At 40.2% G+C, this 25,808-nt stretch overlaps 1 protein-coding gene across 1 annotated transcript in view; it reads left to right on the forward strand.

The window, feature by feature from the left end:
- Positions 1-25,808, forward strand: part of ZDHHC7 (zinc finger DHHC-type palmitoyltransferase 7) — a 1,014,873-nt gene that overhangs the window by 488,491 nt on the left and 500,574 nt on the right. The window contains exon 3 of the mRNA XM_044082057.1: positions 11,196-11,518. Within this exon, the coding sequence (XP_043937992.1) occupies positions 11,213-11,518 (306 nt within the window). The 5' untranslated portion in view covers positions 11,196-11,212. The remainder of the gene's footprint in view (positions 1-11,195; positions 11,519-25,808) is intronic.

Here is a 25,808-nt window from a genome sequence, read left to right on the forward strand (position 1 = left end):
TGACAACAAAATGCTAAATTACATTACTGAGGCCTTGCATTGTTTTATACCAACCTAACATAAGAGGGGTGCAAAGAAGTTAGCTGTTTTTTGGGGGTAGAGGTGAAGAGGTGTGTGTGTGTGTGTGTGTCAGCAACATCTTGAAATGTATGTTTGTGATGGTATGTTCCATATATGGTATGTAAGATATGATTTTACTTTCATCCCAGTGTAACATCAGAAGGGTACAAAGAATATGACTATTTTTTTTTTTGGGGGGGGGGGGGGGGGGGCAAGGGCAAGCAGTGTTCCCAGATATGATTTATTCATTCTTGCAAGAGTTTGTCTTTTCAGTTTATTGGGAGCTACTACTGAATCAACTTTAAATGTCTTGCTTTGGTCACAACATATTTCTTCCTTGAAAGGAAAAAGTAAGACTAAATTTTTCATTATTCATGACATTTGTTCAAACATCATATGATGAAAAGCTTCGAAAAAAGTTGTAAAATGCACCTCAGAGCATTTAGAATTTTATGGCTTCTGGAAACCTCTCGGCTCCCCCAGACCCCTGTTTTCATTCATTTACTTGCTCGACAGTTATTATAGTTCGGTCTTGGCCAATTATGACGTGTCGAAAGGATGGACAGCAAAGGCTGAATTATAAGAACTTTGTGTAGGACTTCATTTGACGTTAGGTCAACAGTGTTGTTTCTAAAATGAGTGGTTACTGAGGTAGTCTGTGAATGAAAATAGCTGACCCCAGTTGTTTGTTCACAGGTAATCAGGTCATTGTCCTGCTTTAATATAGCTGTGTCCCATTCATTTGCTTTCTGCAGTCCCCACCCCTTTCCCGTTTTGAAGTCACTGTCACAAATCCAGTGGTGTCCCAAAATCTTGAATAGTTTGATTGTGGGGAAAGCACAGAGAATAGACCAAAATGCAAAAGGTGGTGGGGTGGACTATAGAATAAAAATGCATTTCTTTATATCACTTTGCCATTTCTAGTGAGACAACATAATCAGTTGGAGAATTTGCAGGTTTAACCACTTTTCATCACCTGATGAGATTATCTTACTGTCTTTGTTCTGTGACATCCATGGCATTGTCTTCATGTAAAAGAAGAAATATTTTCATTATTCTATTTAATTTTGTTTCCTGATATGGAAGTTGAGTGCCGTTGTTTTAGACTGTTGTGAAGCCTTGTTTCATGGCTGTTTCCCTCGTGCATCAGTAGACCACACGGAAGTAGTGTGATGCTAGTGAAAGCCACTTCTACAAAATCCTGTATTGTTACTTCATTAAAACGTGGTGCTGTAGCTGACGAGCGTTGATTTTCTTATGGCTGGATCAGCTTGAGGGAAATATTCCAGAATTCAGGTAGCGATTGCTTCCTCTTCAGTCATGGTAGTGTCCTCTGTGGCCAGCTTTCTTAGTGAAGCGTGGTGACTTACACCGTCTGTGTCTGTTTTGTAGATTTTGTAGGAGACTCAGGGTTACTACTCTGAAAAGTAAGTGGCAGAGAGAGCACTGTGCTTCTGAATGGTGACGTAGTGTGGTCTTTAGAGGCAGAACTCTACTTGTCTTTCTTTGTCATCACTCAGTGCCATAGCAAAATAAAGTGTGCATAGTGTTTGCATTTACTGAATTTTGTGTGAGCAGTAAATGCATACAACATGCACATCTTATTTTGTTATGGCACTGAGTGATACTTTCATCTGTTCGTAAGCATTATAAATGTACATGGTGCCTAGTAGCTATTTTAATGTATTTTAAAATGGACTGCATTTTTTTACATTGGAGTATGAGACAAAAGGTGTGTGTGTGTGTGTGTGAGCGAGCTTTTCAGCAGTCATCTAATGGCTAAATTAGTATTGTAGCTGTCTGAAGATGAAGTTGACAAAAATTATGTCTTAGTTGCGGGGAAGACAAACGCTGCTTGAAAAGTTTAATACAGGGTTTAAATCTGCATGGGAAAACATAAATTCAGTCTTTACTCTGTAGATTATATAATTGTTTGTAGTGGTTTGCATTTCTGTTTCTCAAAATATCTGTTCTGCAGAGTTTTTGGTGGTCAGTGTAACTGTATATCCTCCCCAGCAATTCCTGTTTCATTTTGTTTTTGTCATTTACTTCAGTCTAAAGATGTTTGGAGAATGGGCAACCTGTATGTTTCCATTTTGGTTGGAGAATGAACATTCTTCACTAGGGTGTTAATGTACAGGTAATGCCAGCCAGATGAAAAACGAGTCTACCATTTCCCAACAGCATGTTAAGCTGCCATGGAGCTCAGACTGTAACCAAGCTAATGGCTCCCATTATTTACGCTCACTAAGCTGCACATTTGCTGTTTAGCGAGTGTAAAATTTAAAAAAAAAAAAAATTTGAAAAGTGTGTACGAGTGCGCGCGCAAGTGCATGCATGAAACTGAGTAAGATCAATCGAGCCATTATTTTACAGTCTTTAAGCAGCACTTTTGCTGTTTGAGTATAAAATTAAAACCCAAACCACTTGCTAATTATGTTCATCAACTCTGAGAATGCACTGTAGTGTGGAAAGGACCAATTCTCTCATCCTCGCACACAAGCCATCTTTTATTTGGTTCTGTAGTAAAAATGTTCAGCAAGAACGTTAACCAAATGTGTGTGCGTGCGTATATGTATATATATATATATATATATATATGTATATATATATATATATATATATATATATATATATATATATATATATATATATATATATATATATATATATATATATATATATATATATGTATGTGTGTATATATATGTATATATATATATATGTACACACACACACACACACACACACACACACACACACACACACACACACATATCTATATAAAATAGCATCCTTCAATACCAAAGGATCATGGGTTTACAGAATCATGGGTTTGCACCTTTATTGAACTTACGCGAGCAGTGTCTTCTGTAGCTGAGCAATCCAATCCAAGAGTGGTAGTCCTTTCTACCTTCTGAGCAGCAGTAAGCAGATGTCGGTCTGGTATCATGGGCATAAATCTTCCTGAGGGCACTCTCTCCTCTGCTCTCCTTGCCAAGGCGGTTTGATACTTAGTGAGAACTTCTTCACTTCCTGTTTCCAGGCAATGTTATCTGAGGCAATAGAATGCCAGATATTCACGGTGATGGAGAGAGCACTGAGATCGTACTTGCATATGTACTTATAGTGCAGTTTTGGTCCCCCTTTTGGCCTCTTTCCAAACTCCAGCTCTTCAAAAAGAGGTCTTTCAGTATTCGTCCATCTGTCAGTAGTGAGATATGACCCAAACAGTGCATACGTCTGTGTTTCAGGATGGTGAACATGGAGGTGGTGCCTGTCCTCTCAAGCACTGTGCTATTGGGGATCTTGTCCTGCCATGAAAAATCTAAGTGTGTGTCTAAGGCAGCGGGTATGGAAGACATTGAGCCGCTCCTCATATTTTGAGTGCAGAGTCCATGTTTCACTGGCATACAGTTGTTGTTGTTTGTCTTTTCAGCTTTTTCCCAGTTAGGGGTTGCCACACCGGAACTCCGGTCTGCTAATGATTGGCAGTCGATTTTTATGGTGCCGAGTTGCCAGCCCAACCTTCAGCAAAGGCACGCCCATTCACACATGTCTTTCGGAGGCCACTATGCACAAAACACAGGTTGTGTAAACCTGCAGCTTGGTGTGCACAGTGAGCTTATTATTAGCCCACGCTGTCTTCATCAGCCTGGAAAATGTTATGGCGGCTTTTCCAATGCGCTTGTTGATCTCGCTATCAAGCAACAAGTTGTCAGAGATTGTAGAGCCTCGGTACATGAACTCATGCACAACCTCCAGTTCATAGTCAGTCACCATGATTGATGGCTCATTGTCCACATTTTGGCCCATCACCTGGATCTTCTTTAAACTGATTGTGAGGCCAAATTCCGTGCAAGCATCTGCAAAACAAGTCATGAGTGACTGAAGTTCTTGCTGAGTGTGAACCTCGTTAGCTGTGTCATCAGCGAACAGGAACTCACTTAAATACTTCCTAACCACCCTGGTCTTCGATCTAAGCCTCAGCAGTTTGAATAGGTTGTCATCCATTCTGTTTTGAAGAAGGATATCCTCTGTTCTGAAAGCAAATTTCAACAGAACTGAAAAGAAGATACCAAACAATGTTGGAGTCAGTACACACCCCTTCTTTACTCCACTGAGAATCTGAAAAGCTTTGGATGTGGATCCATCTTACATGATGGCCCCCTTCATGCCTTCGTGGAAGGCCCTGATAATGCTAAGTAATATTGGAGGACAGTTGATCTTTGCCAGAATTACAAACACAGCTTTTCTACTGGCGAAGTCAAATCCAGTGCTCAGATCAATGAAGGTAATATACAGAGGTTTGTTCTGCTGCCTGCACTTCTCTTGCAATTACCTAACAGAGAAAAAAATGTCTATAGTAGACCATTTAGTTCTGAACCCACAGTGAGACCCTGGGTAAACTATTTGCAGGAACACAGAGCCTCATCGGGGCAATACGTGCAAACAGTTTTCCCACAGTACAGTTGTTGCAATCACTTTTGTCAACTATTTTTATAGCTAGTAACTATGTTAGCATCCCTCATATTTTGCGGTAGACTACCTTCTGTCCAGCATTGTCAAAGTATTGCATACAGCTCTGAGGTTAGAATACTGTTGGCATATTTAAGGATTTTTGAGGGAATACCATCTTTCCCAGGGGGCTTTTCCAGAAGAGAGTGTTTTTAGTGCATCATAGAATTTCTCCATGGTGGGCTCAGTATTGAGTTCAGTCATAGTTGGCAGAGGCTCGATGGCATTCGGGGCTCTCTCTATAACTGCAGTCTCTCTGGCATTAAGCTGCGAGTAGTGTTCCACCCAACATTCCATCTCTTTGTTTCTGTCCTTCAGGACCTTGCCTGTGGCTGGCTTAAGTGGGGCGATTCCTTTGTGATGGGCCAATGGCTTTCTTGATCCCATCATACATTCCTGAGATGTTACCAATGTCTGCAGCCTGCTGCATCTTGAATCAAAGTTGGAGCCAAGAATCATTTGTGCATCACTGAGCTACCTGCAGCACTTGATTCTGAGCTCACCAGAGTACCTGTAAGTTCTTTTCATTGGGCAAGGACCTGTATGCAGCCAGTGCCTGTCTCTTCTCAATTAGGGGTGTCAGCACTTCAGTGTGGTCTTCAAACCAGTCAGCACACTTGATTGTCTTCTTTCCAAAGGTAGATATTGCAGTGTTATAGATAGCATTTGGTAGTTTTTCCTGTCTCTTGCTGGTGTTAGTGCTATCCAGGCAGGGCAAAACCTCAAGTGCTTCAACAAACTTTTATACTTTTGAAGGGTCATGAGTCTTGCCTGTGCCCATGCCGCAAAGGAACCTTCACATCTGGATGTTCACCTTACTACATATGAGCATGTGGTTGGCATCACAGTTTACATTGTGGTAACTGTATGTTACCCTGAGACTGTGTAAACTGCTGTGTTTGGAGAGGACAAGGTCAAGTTGGTGCCAGTGGTTTGATCTTCTGTGTCACCATGAAACTTTGTGCTGGGGCTTGACATTGAAGAAGGTGTTGGTTGGGTAGCGGTCATATTTGGATCAAAGTTCAAGGAGATATGCTGTCCATTTTTGTTCATCTTTCCTGTTCTGAACGGTCTCTGACAGGATAGCCAGCTGGAATGGTCATTGCCAGCTCTCGCATTAAAATAATCAAGAATGAATAATGGTTCATGGGAAGGGACCTCACTGATGACAGCACTAAGTTCATCTGAGAACTTGTCCTTGACTTCCTGGGTAGAAGTTAAAGTAGGAGCATAGATGCTGAATATGGTGACCATGTCCACTGGTGTTTGTAGCTGAAGATGGTGATCATGTCCACTGGTGTTTGTAGCTGAAGATGGTGACCATGGCCACTGGTGTTTGTAGCTGAAGATGGTGACCATGGCCATTGGTGTTTGTAGCAGAAGATGGTGACCATGGCCACTGGTGTTTGTAGCAAGTGAGGTTAGAGGGAATTGGGTGATTAAATGACAAATTGGCACAGTGGCAGCAGTACTGTTCTTGTTGTAAGTATCTTCTGAATATACTGACAAGTGAAGGTAGATTAGAAGAATGAGGTTATGGATTCAGGCAGAAGAAATTAATTTCTTTTGGTGAGCAGAAGGGCTCATCACTCCAGGAGTACCTCTAACTACAGTCGCTCTCTCCTCCTCCATGCTGAGGGAAGTCAGTTGAGGTGGTTTGGGCACCTTGTTGAAGGTGCCTTCCATTCCCATGGGAGGTGTAACAGGTACAGCCCTTGGTAAGATACCCTGCAGCAGACCAAGGACATGTTGAAGGGGTTATATATCTCTTAGCTCAACTGGATCACGTGCAGAGCTCACCCGATGAGGTGTTGGATATAGTTAGTGATAGAGAAGTCCAGTCCCCTGCTTAGCTTGCTAACCTCCTGATCTTTACAAGGGCAAGTAGTTTAAAAAATGATAATGACTATTGTTTAACTGAGTAAACCTTTCACACTAAACAGAAGTCTCCCTCTCTTTAGAGACGTCCAGTCTGCACTTATTGGTAGACTGGTTTACACAGGGTCAAACAGTGTACGAGGCGGGAAGGTCGTCCTCAAATCTAGGACTATTTGATGAAGCTCAAAAATGTTAAGTCTGATCTGTAGTATTACATACGCATGTGGTGGACAGTAGTGGCTGAAGTAACACACTGCATACCACTGCACTGGTCATATTTGTTCTATACAGATGACCTTACTGGACTGCACTTCACTCACAACCTCCAAATGAGTCTCTCTTATCCAACAGGCTGGGCAAGTCGTAAAAATGTGTTTGAACATTATAGTACAGGAACAGTGGTTGTCTGTCAGGTAACCATTGTAATATTAAGTAAAAACTACAGATAACTGTTCTAATTTAAAAACTCACAAAATTCTTCACTTCAACTTTTAAAACAAAAAACACACACTGTGGAGCCAGAGTAAGTTGAGCGCTTTCATCCAGTTTATTACAGAACTTCTTCAGAACAATAAAATGAATTACATCATTTCCTTTTATACCATTATTCTCCTGACATCATTTCCTGCATTAATAATCGACACACACATTTAACATATAATTACTCAAAACATCACTTTGTCACATTTTTCAATAATAATAAACTATAAAACAGTCCCTAAACCTTATACAGGAATCTTTTATTATGTAACCATACATTTATTATAAAAAACTTGAACAATACTAACCAATATTATTTCTTAGTTAAAAGTTAGCATAATTTAAATAGCTTTTGACAGAAATCTTATCATTAATGCCCGGTGCTATATCAGCTCTTAAAAAAACTTGCCATTTAAGTTCTATTTTTTCTAAAAAAAATTATTAAAGGATCCCACAAATTTATCTGTAGTCACTTTTTCAACTACAAAAAAGGTCAACTTTCTAAAATTTTTACAGTTTACAGAATGTTTAGCTAAAGCATTGCTCATATCCTTTTTCTTTATAGCCTAAATATGCTCTCTAACTCTGTATTTTAACTTTCTAATGGTCTTGCCTATATAGAAATTTTCACAATTTGAACACACTGCAAGGTATAGCAGTCCTTCACTTTGGCAGTCATATCTATCTTAGCTATTAAAGTATACTTCAGATGTTTGAAATGATGGCTCTGCACCCCCATCGTAAATCTACACTGACTACAGTTTGTACAAGGAAATGTTCCTAAATGGGTAGTAACTTTATCTTTACCTTCATTCTTATGCCCCCCTTCCAAAAATTCTTTTAAATTTCTTGTCTTTTTATTAATAAAATTTGGTTTAGTTCCAATAATTCTAGTCAGTTCCTCATTGCCCAATATAATCTTCCAATTTTCCTGAATCAACTTTTTAATATTTGGCCCATCTGTACTCATAGGCACCGGAAATTCACATTTTAAACCCTCATTCTCACCCACACTTTGATCAGAGTTCTTTTTCTGAAATCCTGCTCTCAGAATGGGTGAAAATATATGTTCCCTATTATTTGTAACATATTGTATAACTTCATCAAGGGTTTCACTGGCATATCCTCTATCAGTAAACAACTGTTTGTGTGTCCAGTTCTGTTGTAAATTGATGGTCATCACTGACCATTCTACTAAGTGTAATCACTTGCCCTTTAAGTACATTGATAGTTACCATCCCAAATATATGAAAATTAAAGTGCAAGTAATTGTTAGTAAAAGTTTTCTTTTTATAGATGTTGCTTCCAAATGCTTTGTCACCAGCATCCATTTTAACTTCAACATCCAAAAATTGGACTTCTGTACCTTTATTACCTATAGTAAACTTGAGACAAGACAAATCAATCTGTTGTAATAACTAATGTCTAACTGTTCTAATTTGCTTGTGGGTAAAGGAAGCCTGTACTGACTAGAATAAAACTTGGAAGTTATTTTTAAAAATGTGTTATGTTCAATGCATTGCTGAAAGCTTAGTTGACTGTGTAGTGCTATCAGCTCTAAAATGTTTTGTTAAAATGTTAAGTTTCTAAGTATGCAAGAACCTGGCTGTATTTTTGGTGTGCTATTGCTGACGTGTGTTGTCTGAATGATAATACCAGTATTACATAGAATTAAACATGTCCATTTTATGAAAGTAATGGGGACCCTTGCAGCAGTAACACCCACAAATATGTTCTTTGTCACATTTTGTTTCTGAATTTCTAATATCCCTGTATTAAATTTGCCGTGTAAAATCCCCTTCTGCATGATTGGTAAACATGTAATTGCACCAAAACCTTTTAAAATTCCAAACATCTCATCTTTAAACAAGTGACTCAAAAGGCATTAAAACACGCACCCACAATTTTTGCAAGTGGGCAAGCCCCCACTTACATCCCTGGATGCCTAATTCAGTGACATGTATATCAGCCTAGATCTCTAGATATGGTACCACCACCAGAATAAACCACTTCTGAATAAACTTCCAGATAACGTCAAGAAGAAAACTGTTTATCAAAAGGGAAAATTACTCTAAGTAAATAAAACAAAAAATCGAAATTTAATGATTTGAGCACTTTTGTCCCTTTCCAACAAATTGGAACTTTATCAGAGATAAAACCACAACGTAACATAAATTCCTTATATACAAAAATCATTGCTCACATTAATTGTATCACAATAACTTCTTGAAGGTATACATGTAGGTGCAATTTTTATTTTTTTATATAACTTTAAAAAAATACATCCACAGGTTTAAAATTGAACACTTAATGGATTTCTGTTTTAAAAATGATGCAGCGGAAATTGTATCATTTTTTTATTTCTTATTCTGGTGGGGTGGTATCATTGCAGCTAGAGGTCTAGGCTGGTTTATGGTTCAGTACGTTCTTTTTGGTTCTCAGTTTGTGGTTTTGTTGCCTTTTGAAGTTTATTCAGAAGTGGTTTATTCTGGTGGTGGTATCATTGTACCTAGAGGTCTAGGCTGGTTTACGGTTCAGTACATTCTTTTTGGTTCTCAGTTTGTGGTTTTGTTACCTTTTGAAGTTTACTCAGAAGTGGTTTATTCTGGTGGTGGTATCATTGTACCTAGAGGTCTAGGCTGGTTTATGGTTCAGTACGTTCTTTTTCGCTCTGTTTGTGGTTTTGTTACCTTTTGAAGTTTACTCAGAAGTGGTTTATTCTGGTGGTGGTATCATTGTACCTAGAGGTCTAGGCTGGTTTATGGTTCAGTACGTTCTTTTTGGCTCTGTTTGTGGTTTTGTTGCCTTTTGAAGTTTACTCAGAAGTGGTTTATTTTGGTGGTGGTGTCATTGTACCTAGAGGTCTAGGCCTGGTGTACATTTTCCTGTATCCCTACTCTGAGATCACACAAATTTCAAGGAAAAGACAAAAAGGTTGAAAAGAAATGTTAAACCCCCTTACTGTGCTGTAACACTGTACCTCTGTACAGCCCAGTCAACGCCGTCGTTATTCAGCACATGGTGATAACAGTCTTCCTGGTACAATGTTTTGAGCAGCCTGTAGCAGAACTCGACTCGTCGTAGGTTTAACCCATATATCGCTCTCTGACTGCTTATTTACTAATTTGTTACACACCAGAGTGGCCTGATGTGATCTACACCTGGAGTGCGATTTCTTTGTACTGTAAATTTGTTTGCCTTCCTAATGTACTTTAGACATATAGTAACAGGTCTCCAACAACTGATTGATTTCTTACTGTTTTTGACTTTCGCTGACAGGAGCATCTCTTTTGCAAAGGCGTACTTTTCATTTTTATCAGTGGCCATCTGTCACACCATTTTTAAGTTACATTTGTAAGTTAGACTTGAAAGACTAGCTCATTTAGTGTGTCTGTTCAAATTCAGAATTACAGTTCTAACCCATATTTTAAAATTGATGTGAAAAGCTGATCATCTATGACTTTGAACACACACGCAAATGACTACCTGCACCTATTTCCTAAGTTTCAAACTGTATATCGACTCTACATATTGAAACGGAGAACTGCATAATTACTTTTCTTTATGTTTAAAAAGCTTGAGATGTAGCAGCCTTTTCTACTCTAGCCTACCTGATGTTACACAGAATTTGAAAATCCTAGAAGAAACTCTCCAAGATTTTACAGAAAGTCAAACTGATGTGTAGACAAATAACTTCAGGCAGAAATTACTGAGGCTTTACTAAAAAAAATCATTGTATGTGCTGCAGTTGAAATGGAATTAAAGGGAAGGCAAAGTGCTATATGTTGATAAAAACTGACATTTGTGAGGAGTTGTGTTTAAGGTGAAATTGGCTTTAAATGTGACCACTTTAAACAAGAATGCACCTGTATTACTTTGAATACCAATAGGTTACCAGCATTTTATTTTCAAAGTGTAAACCTTTGCAATTCATTTATATTAAATAATTTGCTAGATAGGTAAAGAGTGCGTTATCTTGAACTTAGAAGGTTGATAAGCCAGCTCCCAGCTGTAGAAATATAGGTGAATGTTTGACTTCAGTTCACATCTGTGTAGTTTTCCCATCTCATTTTTTGTTCATTATTTTAAAGGCTAGTTTATACAAGTTCCTAACTGATGTATTCTGTAGTTTGAAAAAGAATGAATGACCATCCAAATAAAAAATATATATTTTTTTGTGTGTCTTAGCTGAGATTTTGTTAAAATGTATCGCCGCTTTAGCCATCATTCTTTGTGACCATAACTGTCTCTTTCATTAGGGTAATGCCAGCTCACCATGCAGTCATCAGGGCATAGATTCCGTGATGTGGAACATCACCCTCTCCTCACGGGAGATGAAGGCTACGACTCCCCACCATCAGAGTCAGATATGGCAGATCAGGGGTGGTTCATTCGCGATGGCTGTGGCATGGTCTGTGCTCTTATCACATGGCTGCTGGTTTTCTATGCCGACTTCGTTGTGATGTTTGTCATGTTGCTGCCTTCCAGAGACTTTCTGTACTCCTTGATTAATGGAGTGGTGTTTAACTGCTTGGCGGTGCTGGCTCTGTCATCCCACTTGAGAACGATGCTCACTGATCCAGTAAGTATTGCTGGTGCAGAAATTTTCTTTGCTTACATAAATTAATGTTCAAGTCAGACTTAGACGTATTCTGTACTTTGTTAGACCATTCTATTGATGGTCGGGATGTGCATCCTTGGCATTCCAATCTGAACTTTATTACTCCCTTTGTTTTCTTATTGAGTTACTGAATGTTTTTTGTTTTTGGTTATTGTATACCAGTGAACACCATCTGGCATATAAGTGCATCACACAGTTTTATTGCTAATGCAAATCGTGAGTCATACTCAAGGAATTTAATTGCTTGTTTTTTTTTAAGAACATCAAAACTGTACCTTTACTTGTTTTACTTTTTTGAACATTAGAACCCAAAATTTCTTTTTGTCACATTCTGAATGAATTTGAGGGCATTCCTTGCAAATAAATGATGCTTGTCATGGAACATTACTGCTTTTTATCAGTTGGATTAACACTTTAGGATATTTATTAATACAGTTTGCCGAGAAGTTTATTGACGTTTTGTGCGCACTGCCATTTGCCGGTTTGTAATTGTATCCATTCTCTTTCTTCTTTCTGACGCTGCCTTTACAGCAGTGTACCAGAAACCATATGCTATTGTTAACTGCATCACATGCGTTTATTGTGGAGTTTCCATGTGTCCTGATGTCATCCTCCCCCCTTTCAGTTGATATTTGCATATCTTCTCTGATATCTTTGTAAAAGGAAACTTTTAAATGTCTTTATAGACGCATCTGTGAGTTCTGATTAAGAGTTATGGGTACTGACCAAACTTCTTTTTGCCGTAACAGCTTGACATTTTCTTTGTTTATACATTAACATTTTTGAATAGTACTGTTGTGGTGCTGTTTCTTGGTTATTGTCTGCTGTTTAACCTTCTTTCAAGGCATAATGTAAGAAACTGAGTTTAAAAAGATATGAAATGGGATTTGAACTTCAGTATGTGTGTATTATAGCAATAACCCACGCCTAGGTGTGGGTAATGCTAAATTATTTGGTCGGCTTATTTGCTATGTTAAACCCATTTAACGTATAATATCCCAGTATGCACTTTCCTACAAACTGCCTTAGTACATAACATGAAATTCTTTTGTTTCTTTGTGTCAGTGTTAGATTCCACTCAGAAAGATTACCATCAACAGTTTTATCATTTCAGTGGGAAATATATTAAAATAAAGCCAACTTCAGAATATCACAGTTTATTCTTATGAGGGGGGGTGACATTAAAGGCCATGTCCCTGTGGTTATAGGACCCATGAGTTTGAGTAATTAAGTATGGGGATATGGGCTGCATAGGGGCTTGCTTCCAAGCAGAGAAAAACAATTCCCGAGTATGATGAAATTCACAGTACAGCAGTGAATGAAAGCACTTATTCTTTATTAAAAATGTCGCTAGTTCCTGGTGCCTACAAGTGTGTGCGTTTTGGTTTTACCAAGTTTTGCAGGTGGATTTTGTTGGTTTGAAAAATAAAATCTACAAATTAATTTTTCTATCTTACAAGATCCGGTATTTACACTACAGTAGCGAGACTGGTAGCTTCAGTTAAGTCCAGTTTGGCATCTTTGGAAGCTGTCCTAAGTGTGAGCTCCTCCCCGCACTCCCGTAATGCAATTCTTCTCCCTTACGTCTCCAAACCTTATTTGCTGCTTAGAAATATAAGTGGGATCCTCCTTGGCTCCTGCTTTGGAGTGATATTTCATGGCAATCCCCTTTCCAGTAAAGGGGCGCAAGTCTTACTTTTTTTTTTCAGTCTTTGTTTACAGATGTTATGAATATGATTTTTGACTGTTTATTTCTTACATTTTCATACATTGTAGTTTACTTTTTTTTCCCCCTCTTCCCAATTTAAAACATTAATTTTGGGACTTGAGCCGTCTCCTGACTCTAGTTAGTGTATTAGCTATTCCTTGAGTTTTGTCATTATTTATCATTTTTATATACGTCTTAAGATATTTGTCGATGATTTTTACTGTTAACAACAGCTTTCTGCTGACACTTCTTAAATGTTAGTGTTTCTGTTGTGCTTACTTTTGGAAACTGTTTCAGTTTAGTGTGTGCTGTTTATTACCTCTAAATTTCTGGATCTTTTGTTTACTGTTAACTACTTTGTCGGTATGAATAAGTTATCCTGGTTTAAAAAATGTTCTAGATGTGATCACTAGATCCTTCAAGGACAAACCTGACCTATGAGTTGTATGACTGGGGGTGATTCATTTGGTGAATCATTTGTCAGCAGATTGTAAGCATTTTCAATTGAGGTCATTACAAGGACATAAAAATTAATAGTGAAAGGGCGTCTTCCCACCAAATTCTTAATAGAAGAAAGAAAGGAAAAGAGAAGAGAAAACCAGAAGAAGTTAAGGTTCAGGGAAGAAGGCAGACATCCAGACACTAAGATTCCTGGAAAGGAACCTACACCTGTAAAGACTACACAATTACTAGTTGATGTCCTTCTGTTCTCATAGTGCAATATTCCAAACCCTTGGGTTTTCCTCTGTTGCTACCCGAATGTCCGACCAGTATACAAAAGCTTCTAGTCACTGCAGGGTACATGGAATGTCTGACGTTGGCTAAGGGAACGTGGGCCATAAAAGTGACGTCTGTGCATACCAGACCTCCAGAACTACTCTGCCACCAGTCTACCGTCAGCTGTTCCTGACATACCATCAGATAGTCTTTTCAAAGATAAGCACCCCATTGGGGACGTTTTGTTCTTTTGGGTCACTGCATGTCTGTTTAGGTTCATGTCATCCAGGAAGGGAAAGTGAAGGTCTCTGTAATGTTTAACATGTATGAATTTCTGGTTTTGCTGACCTTGGGTCTTCCTGATGTATAAGTGAAGCCTTTGTGGATATATTCTTCAGGATCTCAGTATATGTAAGGGTAGGTGTATGTGTGGATATACTCTTCAGGATCTCAGTATATGTAATGGTAGGTGTATGTGTGGATATACTCTTCAGGATCTCAGTATGTGTAATGGTAGGTGTATGTGTGGATATACTCTTCAGGATCTCACTGTATGTAATGCTAGGTGTATGTGTGGGTATACTCTTCAGGATCTCAGTATATGTAATGTTAGGTGTATGTATGGATATACTCTTCAGGATCTCACTATATGTAATGGTAGGTGTATGTGTGGATATACTCTTCAGGATCTCAGTATATGAAATGGTAGGTGTATGTGTGGATATACTCTTCAGGATCTCAGTATATGTTATGGTAGGTGTATGTGTGGATATACTCTACAGGATCTCAGTATATGTAATGGTAGGTGTATGTGTGGATATACTCTTCAGGATCTCACTATATGTAATGCTAAGTGTGTGTGGGTATACTCTTTAGGATCTCAGTATATGTAATAGTATTTGTATGTGTGGATATACTCTTCAGGATCTCAGTATATGTAATGGTAGGTGTATGTGTGGATATACTCTACAGGATCTCAGTATATGTAATGGTAGGTGTATGTGTGGATATACTCTTCAGGATCTCACTATATGTAATGCCAAGTGTGTGTGGGTATACTCTTCAGGATCTCAGTATATGTAATGCTTGATGTATGTGTGGATATACTCTTCAGGATCTCAGTATATGCAATGGTAGGTGTATGGGTGGATATAATCTTCAGGATCTCAGTATATGTAATGCTAAGTTTGTGTGTGTGGATATACTCTTCAGGATCTCAGTGTATGTAATGCTAGGTGTATGTATGGATATACTCTTCAGGATCTCAGTATATGTAATGTTATTTGTATGTGTGGATATGCTCTTTAGGATCTCAGTATATGTAATGCTAGGTGTATGTGTGGATATACTCTTCAGGATCTCAGTCTATGTAATCGTAGGTGTATGTGCGCACACATTCAGGATAGAGCTTTTTTAGGAGCATAACCTCCGTATTGTTGATATAGTTACATTTTTTCACAGAATTTTAAGGTAGTGTCAAAAAGGAGTTCATTTTCTGTAACCTTAAGGAGGTTCTTGCACTGCCTGAGATGACTATTATCTGCCAAGTTTTTTGAAAGCTAACACTTGTAGTGTCTCCATATGTAATTTAAAGGAAGATGCTTCTATAAAAATATCAGGGAAATATTTAGGGCTACTTAAAAATTGTTTTCCTTTGTCAGAGGACTACAGAAATTATAGCTTCAAATGACACTGTGGGTGACGTTTTTTTTAATCCCTTTTAGGCACCTCTTTTCTGAGGTCATGCCACTACCAGTGAGTCATGTATGTCTTAATAGAAAAGATTTTCTGGTTGGTTTGGTGCTTCTCTGTCCATCAGGATCCCTTCTCAGTAGAGGTTCCTCTGGCTGTCTGTTACTTACGTGATCTGCTCCATGTTGACTTGGTATATTCTTCAGTTAAAGCTCACCTGTCAGCAATTTCTGCTGGTCTGCTCTTGAACCCTCCTTTGGCCTCTCAGTTTGAGGTCACACAATTTTTTAAAGGTGTCTTTCTTATCAGGTCCCCAAGCAAGCATATTCCTCCTCCTTTGGACCTCTGTTTTATTCTTGAAAACCTGACTTACCTCCTTTCAAACCTGCTAGCTTAGATTCTTTGCACCTTTTAAACCTGCTAGCTTAGATTCTTTGCACCTTTTAAACCTGCTAGCTTAGATTCTTTGCACCTTTTAAACCTGCTAGCTTAGATTCTTTGCACCTTTTAAACCTGCTAGCTTAGATTCTTTGCATCTTTTGCACCTGGAAGCCTGTTCTGCTGCTGGCTGTTACGTCTGCCAGGAGAGTGTCTCAGCTTCAGGCTGTTAACAGCCATTCCTCCTTTTTTAATTTTTCACAGAGACATGATGTCTCCTCATACTAAGCCTTCTCATATGCCCAGGGTGGTTAATACGTTGTCCCTTAATCAGTCTGTTCAACTTCCTTCCTTTTATGCCATCTTTAGTCCCAGTTTATTAGCGATCTGAAGAAGATTTGTCAAAAGCGCTCATCGTTTGTGGAATTTAAGGGACTTCATATCCTGTAGCAGTATTTTAACATTTTTGATTAAAAACAAGATTTCGAGTGCTATGGTCGTGGAGGTTTAGCCTGTTTGTTGTTTTATTTTCTAAGGGTTTGGACACCATTTCTTTCCATGAAGCTGCTATTTGGTCCTCTGTTCATACATTTTCTACTCATTACAAATAGGACATGGTTTCCAAGGCCAGGGCAGGTTTTGCCAGTGCTATCCTGCATGGGTTTTTAGAGGGCTCTTCTGTTCCTTCTTATACCCTCTCTTCCTGTTGGCTCTTGCCCTCTCCCTGCAACAATGATATGAAAGGACGTAGTACAGTTGTGTAAAATCTTACCGTAACAGTAGATATCCTTCTCTTCACTGTTGCAGTACTCGGTCCCTCCCTCCTTCCACCCTTGGTTATAGCTCTTGTCCCTGTCTTTTGTTACTCTCCTGTCCGAGGGGTTCTTGCTTCCTTTCCCTTTAGAACTTTTTTTTCTTCTGAATGTACATGTTCTGCTCTGTCTTTGGAGGGTAGTTTTATTCCTTCTAGGGCAATTAAGTTCTGAGTATTTGCATCCATATGTCACTTTTATGCTGTACACCCTATGTGGTGAGCATACATGTGATGTACAACACCTACAACATCTAAAGGCTTTGGTATACTGTCTGGGTATTGGACTATCCTTGGCAGGCAGGAGGTCCCTTTAGTGAATAATACTGCAACAGTGAAGAGAAGGACATCCACTGTTGTGGTAAGGTTTTACAGAACTGTACTCTACTTGGTTCTTTCTACCAGCCCCAAAAAGAAGAAAATTAATGAGGAGCCTTTGACACTACAACAGGCAGCTGTACCTCTGCCATGGAGTGCTGACACTGCTGTGGCCATTGCTGGTTTCTCAGATAATTCATCTTTCTCATAAGCTTCCTCTGGGATAGATCAGGAGTTGGACACATCCTGCATGGCTGTTGGAGTGGCCTTTGCGGTGAAGGGAGAAATGCTCTTGTTGGTCTTGGTAGAAGGTACAGGGAATTCCTTTTTGACTAGCCAGAGTGGATTACCTGTCCCTAGGGAGGTTTTGCTTGGCAAAAGTATGTCTGCTTCATTAGAAATTCCTTTCAAAATGAAGCAAAAACTCAAGACATGTATCTTCTGTATTAGCTGTTTTAGACAAGGAGTGATTTAGCTCAGGGTTTAATTTGTTTTTTGACCATTCCCGTATAGATGTTTCTGGTAAGAGAAAAAAGCTCAAGGTCTGACTCTAAACCAGTTACAAGTGGCATCCCCCAGGGCTCAGTTCTGGGACCCCTCCTGTTCGGTATATACTTCTCAGAGGTACAAGCAAGCACGGGAGGACTATGGCTGACCAAGTTTGCGGACGACTGCAAACTGGGGGCCATAATTGACTCTCCAGCTGACACAGACATCCTCCAGAAGGGTCTCACTGAGATGGATACCTGGTGTCAAAATCATGGCGTCAAGCTAAATGCCAAAAAGTGCATCATCATCCCCTTTGGAAAAAACAAAGTACCCACAAACTGCCACATACGTGGTACTCCCCTAAGTACAGAAAATTTAATAAGGGATCTGGGGGACCCAAGTAGATAGTAATCTCTCCTTTGATAATCATATTGCCAAGGTGGTTAGAAAATCCTTCTATGTGGCCCACCTAATCACAAAAGGGTTAGCATCTAGAACAAAAGAGATTATTGTGCCCCTCTACTCATCACTCATCAGACCCATCCATAGAGTACAACGCCCCATTTAGGATGTACCTTACAAGACACCTGCAACAGCTGGAAAGACCACAGAAGTACCTCACCAAGAGGATTACTGGACAGATGCCCTATGCAGCCCGACTGAAGAAACTCCAGCTGTACTCAGTTGCATACCCCTTATTCAGAGGTGATCTCTGCCTGACATACAAGACCATGTCCAACCTAGAATTGATGGACATGCTCCACCTAAAAAAAAAAACAAATCCCCAAGAGCCACACGCTCTAGGGATCTAAACCTCACCACAATGATAAATAGGATGTGCTGGAGGGATAGCTTCCCGTCCCAGTCTACATTAGGCAGAGTCCCTCACTAACACTCTTCAAGAGAGACCTTAATGAGTGGATGGGAAACAGAAAATGTACCCCGGGGATCACTGCAGTGGCTCTGCTGGACAGAGGCACAGGGAACTAATTGCTCTGCTGGACAGAGGCACAGGGAACTAATGTAAGGGGGCAGTGAAAGCCAACACATTCTGGCTAGGCCTATAGATGCTCTCGGGCAGATAGCCTAGTACTTACCTATGAACCTATAAAGAATATTATGGCATCTGTTTTCTCTTCTGAGGATAAATCTTTGTGTAACCTTATCGCTTCCGTGTCTCACGTGGTGACCCACTGTTTGAAACATGCTTAGGATTCTTCTGCTGCACTTGCAGAGCTGCTGCCAGTGGAACTGCCTTTTGGAGGTTTCCTTGCTGCCTACTCAGAACCCTCCTGAGGATGTCAAAGCTGAAATTTTGAATTTTCCCTTAGAGAGTTTGCTTTTGGACAGTCTGCTGCTGAGAGAGGTAAGTTGATTCAAGGAATTCTTCAGATTTTTCAGCCTTCCTTGTTCATGCATTTCAAGGGAATTAATATTCCCCTTGCAAAATTTTTCAAAAAATAAAAAATAAACACAGCAAGCTGCTGGTAAGCAACCATTTAAAAAGCAAATGGCAGGGAGTTTCCAAAATGAAAGGAGGACCCCCCCAAAGCACAGAACAATCTAATAAGTCTAAACGCCTTTCTTCAAGGCTCTTCTCCCCTTCCCATCCTAGCAAACCCTTAACCCTTTAACGCCCTTAAAGCTGCTAGTCAGGGATCTGGGAACTGATGTAGATAGTAATGTTGTCTTTGATCAGCATGTGTCCAGGGTAGTAAGAAAATCCTTTTATGTTGCTCAACTTATAAGCAAGGGCATAGTATCACGGTCCAGAGAGGTCATCGTACCACTGTACTTGGCCCTCATCAAACCCATCATAGAGTATAATGCCCCCTTCGGTATGTACCTGAACAGACACATGCAACTGGAATGTCCATAAAGTTTCCTTACAAAAGGAATACAGAGAGTAAACATGATGTCCTACACTGATCGCCTCAAAGCTGTGTCTGTTTGGTATCATACAGATTTCTGAGAGGTGATCTTTGTCTGGCATATAAACCATCCCTGGAACCTGTTTTAATGAACCTTTTGCACACCTGCAAAATAAACAGCATCAGAACTACTAGATTAAAATACCTAACTTTTGCTTCTGACATGTATAGGACATGTTGGAAAGATAGATATGTTTCTCAGAGAATTCCCATTCTCTGGAGCAGGCTCCCCATCCACGTGAAGCAGAGTCCCTCCCTCTCCCTGTTTAGTACAACTAGGAACTATGGATAGGTAATTGGAAATGTACCCCGGTCTGGTTCCTGTCTCTCTCTTGGACAGGGGCAGTCACTAAATCACCCTCTATGTAAATCAAATTTGTGGACAACATTTGGGTTGCATGGCTAGGCTTATAAGGGCCCTAGTGGTCGTTAGCTTAGTATACACACCTATGAACCTTCCAAAATGTCTGAACCTCCATTTCTCTTTAGCGAGATGGATTTTGAAAGTAATCAATCAAGGTTACAGATTTTAGGACCAGATCCACAACAGCCTGTGAGCTAAATCTGCTATTTTTCATAATACTCTCAGAAAAGCCTTTCAATATATTGCCTTCTGCAGTTAGTTTCTGACACTTTTAGTATTTCCTGCTCTTATTTAATAGTAGCTACATGTTTTCTTTGCTTACTTTGTTAGTGTCATGTTTTTGATCACTGCACTCAGCAGCTTTACTTTCTTTCCATTTTATATGTAGCATGGAATCTTTTTTGTAGGGGAGGGGCTTTTCTTCCCATAATATGAATAAATATGCTGTCATCTGTATTGATTTGCGTTGACTGAGCAAGTTCTTCTCAGATGTCTGGCACATTATCAGTTCATTTAAAATGTCTTCCGCTAGGAAAATGTAAGACAAACTTCTGGACTGTGCTGTACCAGTTTTCCATTTTATTGTAAGTGAGTCATCTGGCTGGGTAAGAAGAATGTTTCCATTGCAGTCTAACTACATTATCAGGTTGCTCTTTGTTATCGCTTCTAATGAGCCCTGCAGGCATCAGGTGTGACTAGCGCAAATTCTGAGTCCCACAATACAGTGATGCCCAATGCCTGTTGTAACTCTGGCATCGTTGTTATAATGCAGCCTATCATTTATCCTGCAACACCCTCCAGAGATGGTGAAACTGACAGGCACATGTGAAGTTACAAGTACAGCTTTTTATAACAGCATTGTCATGGAGCTGAATATACTGCAGTTTCAGATGTTAAATAAATGAGGTCTGACTAACTGATGGCTTTTTCCTGTTTATTTTGGTGGGAGGGGGTTACATGCTGTTTCTATGCCATATTATTATGTAGGATTAATTAGCCCACTGAGATTAGCAAATGTGCATGACTTGCCTCGCCATGACAGCTCCTAAACTAGAAAACAGCCGTGCAAAGCTCTTGAATGTTAGAGCAGTACTAACCCCATGCTTTTACAGTTACAGCTGAAATGAAGAGACATCAGAACTCACAGCATTTCTCCCAGAGACCATCATCATCTTCTTTCAATTGTTCCCATTAGGGGTCGCCACAGCGGATCATCTCTTTCCATTTCTTCGTGTCCTCTGCATCTTGCTCTCTCACACCAACCACCTGCATGTCCTCTCTCATCACATCCATAAACCTTATCTTATTAGGTCTTTCTGTTTTCCTGTTACCTGGCAGCTTCATCCTTAGCATCTTTTTCCCAATATACTCAGCATCCCTCCTCAGCACATGTCCAAACCAGCTTAATCTTGCCTCTCTGACTTTGTCTCGAAACCTTCCAACTTGGGATGACCCTGTAATATACTTATTCCTAATCCTGTCCACCCTTGTCACACCCAGTGCAAATCTTAACATCTTTAACTCTGCCATATCCAGCTCTGACTCCTGCCTTTTTGTCAATGCCACTGTCCCTAACTCATATAACACAGCTGGTCTCACTACCCTTTCACTCTTATTGACACTCATCTGTCACAAATCACTCCTGACACACTCCTCCACCCACTCCATCCTACCTGTATGCTCTTCTTCACCTCTCTTCCACACTCACCATTACTCTGAACTATTGACCCCAAGTATTTAAACTCATCCACCTTTGCCACCTCTACTCCTTACATCCTCACCATTCATCTACCCTCCCTCTCATTCACACACATATATGCTGTCTTAGTCCTGCTGACCTTCATTCCTCTTCTCTCTAGAACATATCTCCACCTCTCCAGGGTCTCCTCCAACTATTCCCTACTCTCACTAAAGATCACAATGTCATCTGCAAACATCATAGTCCACGGGGTCTCCTGTCTGATCTCGTCTGTCAACTTGTCCATCACCATTGCAAGTAAGAAAGGACTCAGAGCTGATCCTTGATGTAATCCCACCTCCACCTTAAACGCATCCATCACTTCCACCGCAGACCTCACCGCTGTTGCACTACCCTCGTACATATCCTGTACCACTCTTACATACTTCTCTGACACTCCCGACTTTCTCATACAATACCACAACTCCTCCCTAGGCACCCTGTCATATGCTTTCTCTAAGTCTACAAAAACACAATGCAACTCCTTCTGACCTTCTCTGTACTTATCCATCAACAATCTCAGAGACCACAATATAAAAATATCTGAAAGCTCTGCTGCTTTCAAAAAGAATTGTTAAGAGAGGCAAATGAGGTCATGCTGTAAGGATGTTAAAATATGTTTTATTCTGTTTCTCTATGATGCTGTTTTTGTAATTTTGTCATGCAGACATGTTTTATTTCTGTTTTTTTTCTGTCATTACCACAGGTGAGTTTGTTCTTTCTTCAGAACATTGTGAATTGCACTTTTTTTTGCCACTGGTCCTCTGAGTACTGTACTGATCAAATTCAAAAGTATTGTACAATGTCCTGCATTGCAAAAAAACAGAAAAAAAAGATGCATTTCTCAAAAAGGGTCAGTAGTCCCTGGAGTGCTGGTTGTTGGCTTATTTTTTACTTGTTTTCTATCTTTGTCTCCAGTTTTATGCAAGGATCATTGCAAAACAGGAAATGTTTGTAATGATGGTGCAGATGTATCTGTTCAGGGAGTGATGCAAGCTAAGTATGTAATAGTAAGCAATCTTAGCAAGCATGTTTGCAACCAAGGAAAGCACATTTTACTCGTGGTGTTTGCTGTCTGTAACTGAAACTGAAAGTCTGATAAGAATGGGTCCATTTTTTGTAACTTCTAGAACTAGGTGGCAGGTATTAGACCACTAGTAACTGAAAACTTTCCAGGGTGGCGCAGGTATCTCACCCACACCTTCCTGCACTGCTCCAGCTCTCTCTCCCCCTCCAGATTTTCATTGATTTGTTTAAATGTTATGGTCTTTAATGCTGATCCAAGCTGCTGTTTGTGTTTTTCCCAGGTGTTTCAGGCACCAGCTAAACAGAAAATACTATAATAGAGTTGTGTTCCTGTAACTGGCACTGGTGTATTGCATTCTGTGATTACCAGACTTGTAAATACAAAATACTATTGCAGAGATGCACAATAATGGGTGAAAAGATGGACTGATGTACACTACTGGATGAGTGTCTGTTAGAAGGGGCAGGAGCTGGATCCTGCATACTTCTCAACCTCATAGCAAGAGTTCTGGGCAAAACCAAAAATATTTAAGGGGAGCAAAGTCATAAAATCAGGGGCATATTTGAAATATTGCTCTTATAAACTTAGAAAGTTGTGAAAATAGCAGGTTTTGTTTTAGTGGGCATTTTCTTTAGGATATGAAGTCTGAAACTCAAACATCTGTCATTATTTAACAGTGACAGTACTCACTGATTTGCCAGAAAGCTGCAAGATTTTATTTGGAACAAACCAAAATTGTGAGTCAAAAATCTGGACATTATGTGAAATTCTGGATAGTTGAGAGGTATGAGATTTCTTAGGATATTTGTACTGAAGAACCTTAATGAACAGCTGGCTTGGTGTGGTATTAATTTATGAAAGCAGTCATGCAAAGGATATTTGGAGCAAACAGGATTTTGGGTCACAGAAGAAATAACCAGAGAGAGAGGCATTGTAATTAAGTATGCAACCAGACTGTGTAATCCTGCATGTTCGGAATTAGAATTATAAAACTATTAAGCATAAGAATGTTTGGAACAGACAGTGTGGTGGATGAGAGAAGAAACATCCGTAATTATTAGCTGCTTCAGTTAGGAAATTGTCGCAGTATTCCATCCTGCACAGGTGTGGCAAATACATTGTGCAGGTGGGAAGATAAAAAGAGCATGAAGTTTTCACTTTAGCACAAGTTGCAAAACCCTTGTACTTTTAGCATTCTCCTGCCTATCTTGTTCACTTTTAGGGTAAATGTGACCGTTTTATGTCAGGTTTTGCCCTTCCATCTGAGCCATAGGCCCACCCTTTTGCTGTAAAAGAAAACAGACCCATTGCTAGAGGAAACACTCCAACTCAAGTGTGCAGTCATGTACAGCTAACTTGCATGCAGATAAGGACTCCTATTCAAAAATATCCACCCACCACACACAGCCCCAGCTTTGGAGATGTGTTAGAAATACTGAGACAGATGGAGGGTGATCTGCACACCCCTTATCCATTACTCATTGAACCCTATAGAAGCCCTCCAGGTCCTTCAAACAGACTTGTAAGTGGTCTTCTTTTTTGATATTGTGAAAGTAGCTACAAAGGGTTCTTGCATCTTGTCATGTGCAGTCGTCCTGGGACCAACAAAAAAAATACAGATTGAATGCTGTGTCCGAAGGAACTGAGTTTCTGGTTGCAGTCTACCAGGGCTGACACATGCAGCTCTAACAAAGAAAAAAAAAAACAGGATCCAACCCCTCAGAACCTTATTCATTTGCTGGATAAAGAATTTAGGGCACTGAACGGCTTAGAGAAGCATATGAGTAGGTCCTCGGTTTTCTTCCAGAAGGAACTAACTTGTGTGGGATGTATGGTGGAGATGTTCATCGTGCATACAGCTGCAGTCATAACAGATGGGTTCTCCTGCCGTCAGGCGGGTCCTCGGTCGGCCGAATTCCAAAGTCTAGGTCTGGCGTCGGTTGTCGTCGCTTCTTCCCTGACGTCAGTGCGACAGGGGTATAAAAGAACCAGCCGACGCCATTTTCTTCAGTCTTTTTTGCCGCGTGGTGCCCGAAGCAGAAGCAGTTCGCAAGTGCCGGTTGGCCAGCTCCTGAGAGTACAAAAAATCTGGAACCGAAGTCTTCTTAAAAGCTAAGTACCCCGTTGGGGAAACTTTTTCTTGCCTCAGACCGATGTCAGACAAAGTTAATAATTGTATTTCTTGTGGGAAGCAAATACCGCATAAGGATTTCCATTCCCTCTGTATACCTTGTTTAGGCCCAAACCACGACGTCTCGGTCTGTCGCTTTTGTGCTACATTCAACAAACGCACTATTAAGCGTCGGGCGGAGTTCGCCCAGCATTATTTTGGGAAAGCATTTAACTATACTATGTCGTCGGATACTCCGACTCCGGTTTTGTCTAAAAAACGCAAAGACAAGGACCGACACTCGAGGTCCGCGGCCTCTACCGACACCACGCCAAAGCCGACTACACATGGTCCGGTTCTCAGTGAGGCGCCTACGCAGCCCCTGATTACCGACGACACATCTTCGGCGGTGTCTCCTGTACCCGAGGTCGCAGGCTCCTCGGCCCACACCCTGACTACAGATACCGAAGCCATGCTTGGCATTGAAACACAGAATGTGGACAGGTCCACCTCCACTCAAGGTGTCTTCAGACCTTCCTCTTCTTTCTCCATCAAGGCTTTCACCAAGTCTAAAGCTGCCATGCACCCTAAGAGACCAGTTACACAGGGCCCATCTCCAGGCCCCATGCCTAAGAAACAGATGCTTAAAATGGCTGAGGATTTAATTACTCTAATCAGAGGTTCTCAGCCACCTCCGGACAAAAGACCCAGAGTGGAGGAAGATTCCCCCTCCTCTGATCAGGGCTCCATTATTTCAGAGCACTCTGATTATCAGAAACAGTCTTACTCTTCTTTTGAAGACTCTGATGCAGAGGAATCTATTCCTTCTGTATCCCCCCTGAGGATTACTCATTTGGTGAAACTCTGCATACCTTAAGGGAACACTTCCACTGGGAAGGCCAGGATTATTCAGATTCCAAGAAAAAACTCAGGGAATTTCTTTTGTTACCCCAGCACAGGCCTCTGGC

Source organism: Protopterus annectens, chromosome 8.part1 (genome assembly GCF_019279795.1).
Source record: "Protopterus annectens isolate FY-2018-M chromosome 8.part1, PAN1.0, whole genome shotgun sequence".
In the NCBI taxonomy this organism is placed as follows: Eukaryota; Metazoa; Chordata; order Ceratodontiformes; family Protopteridae; genus Protopterus; species Protopterus annectens.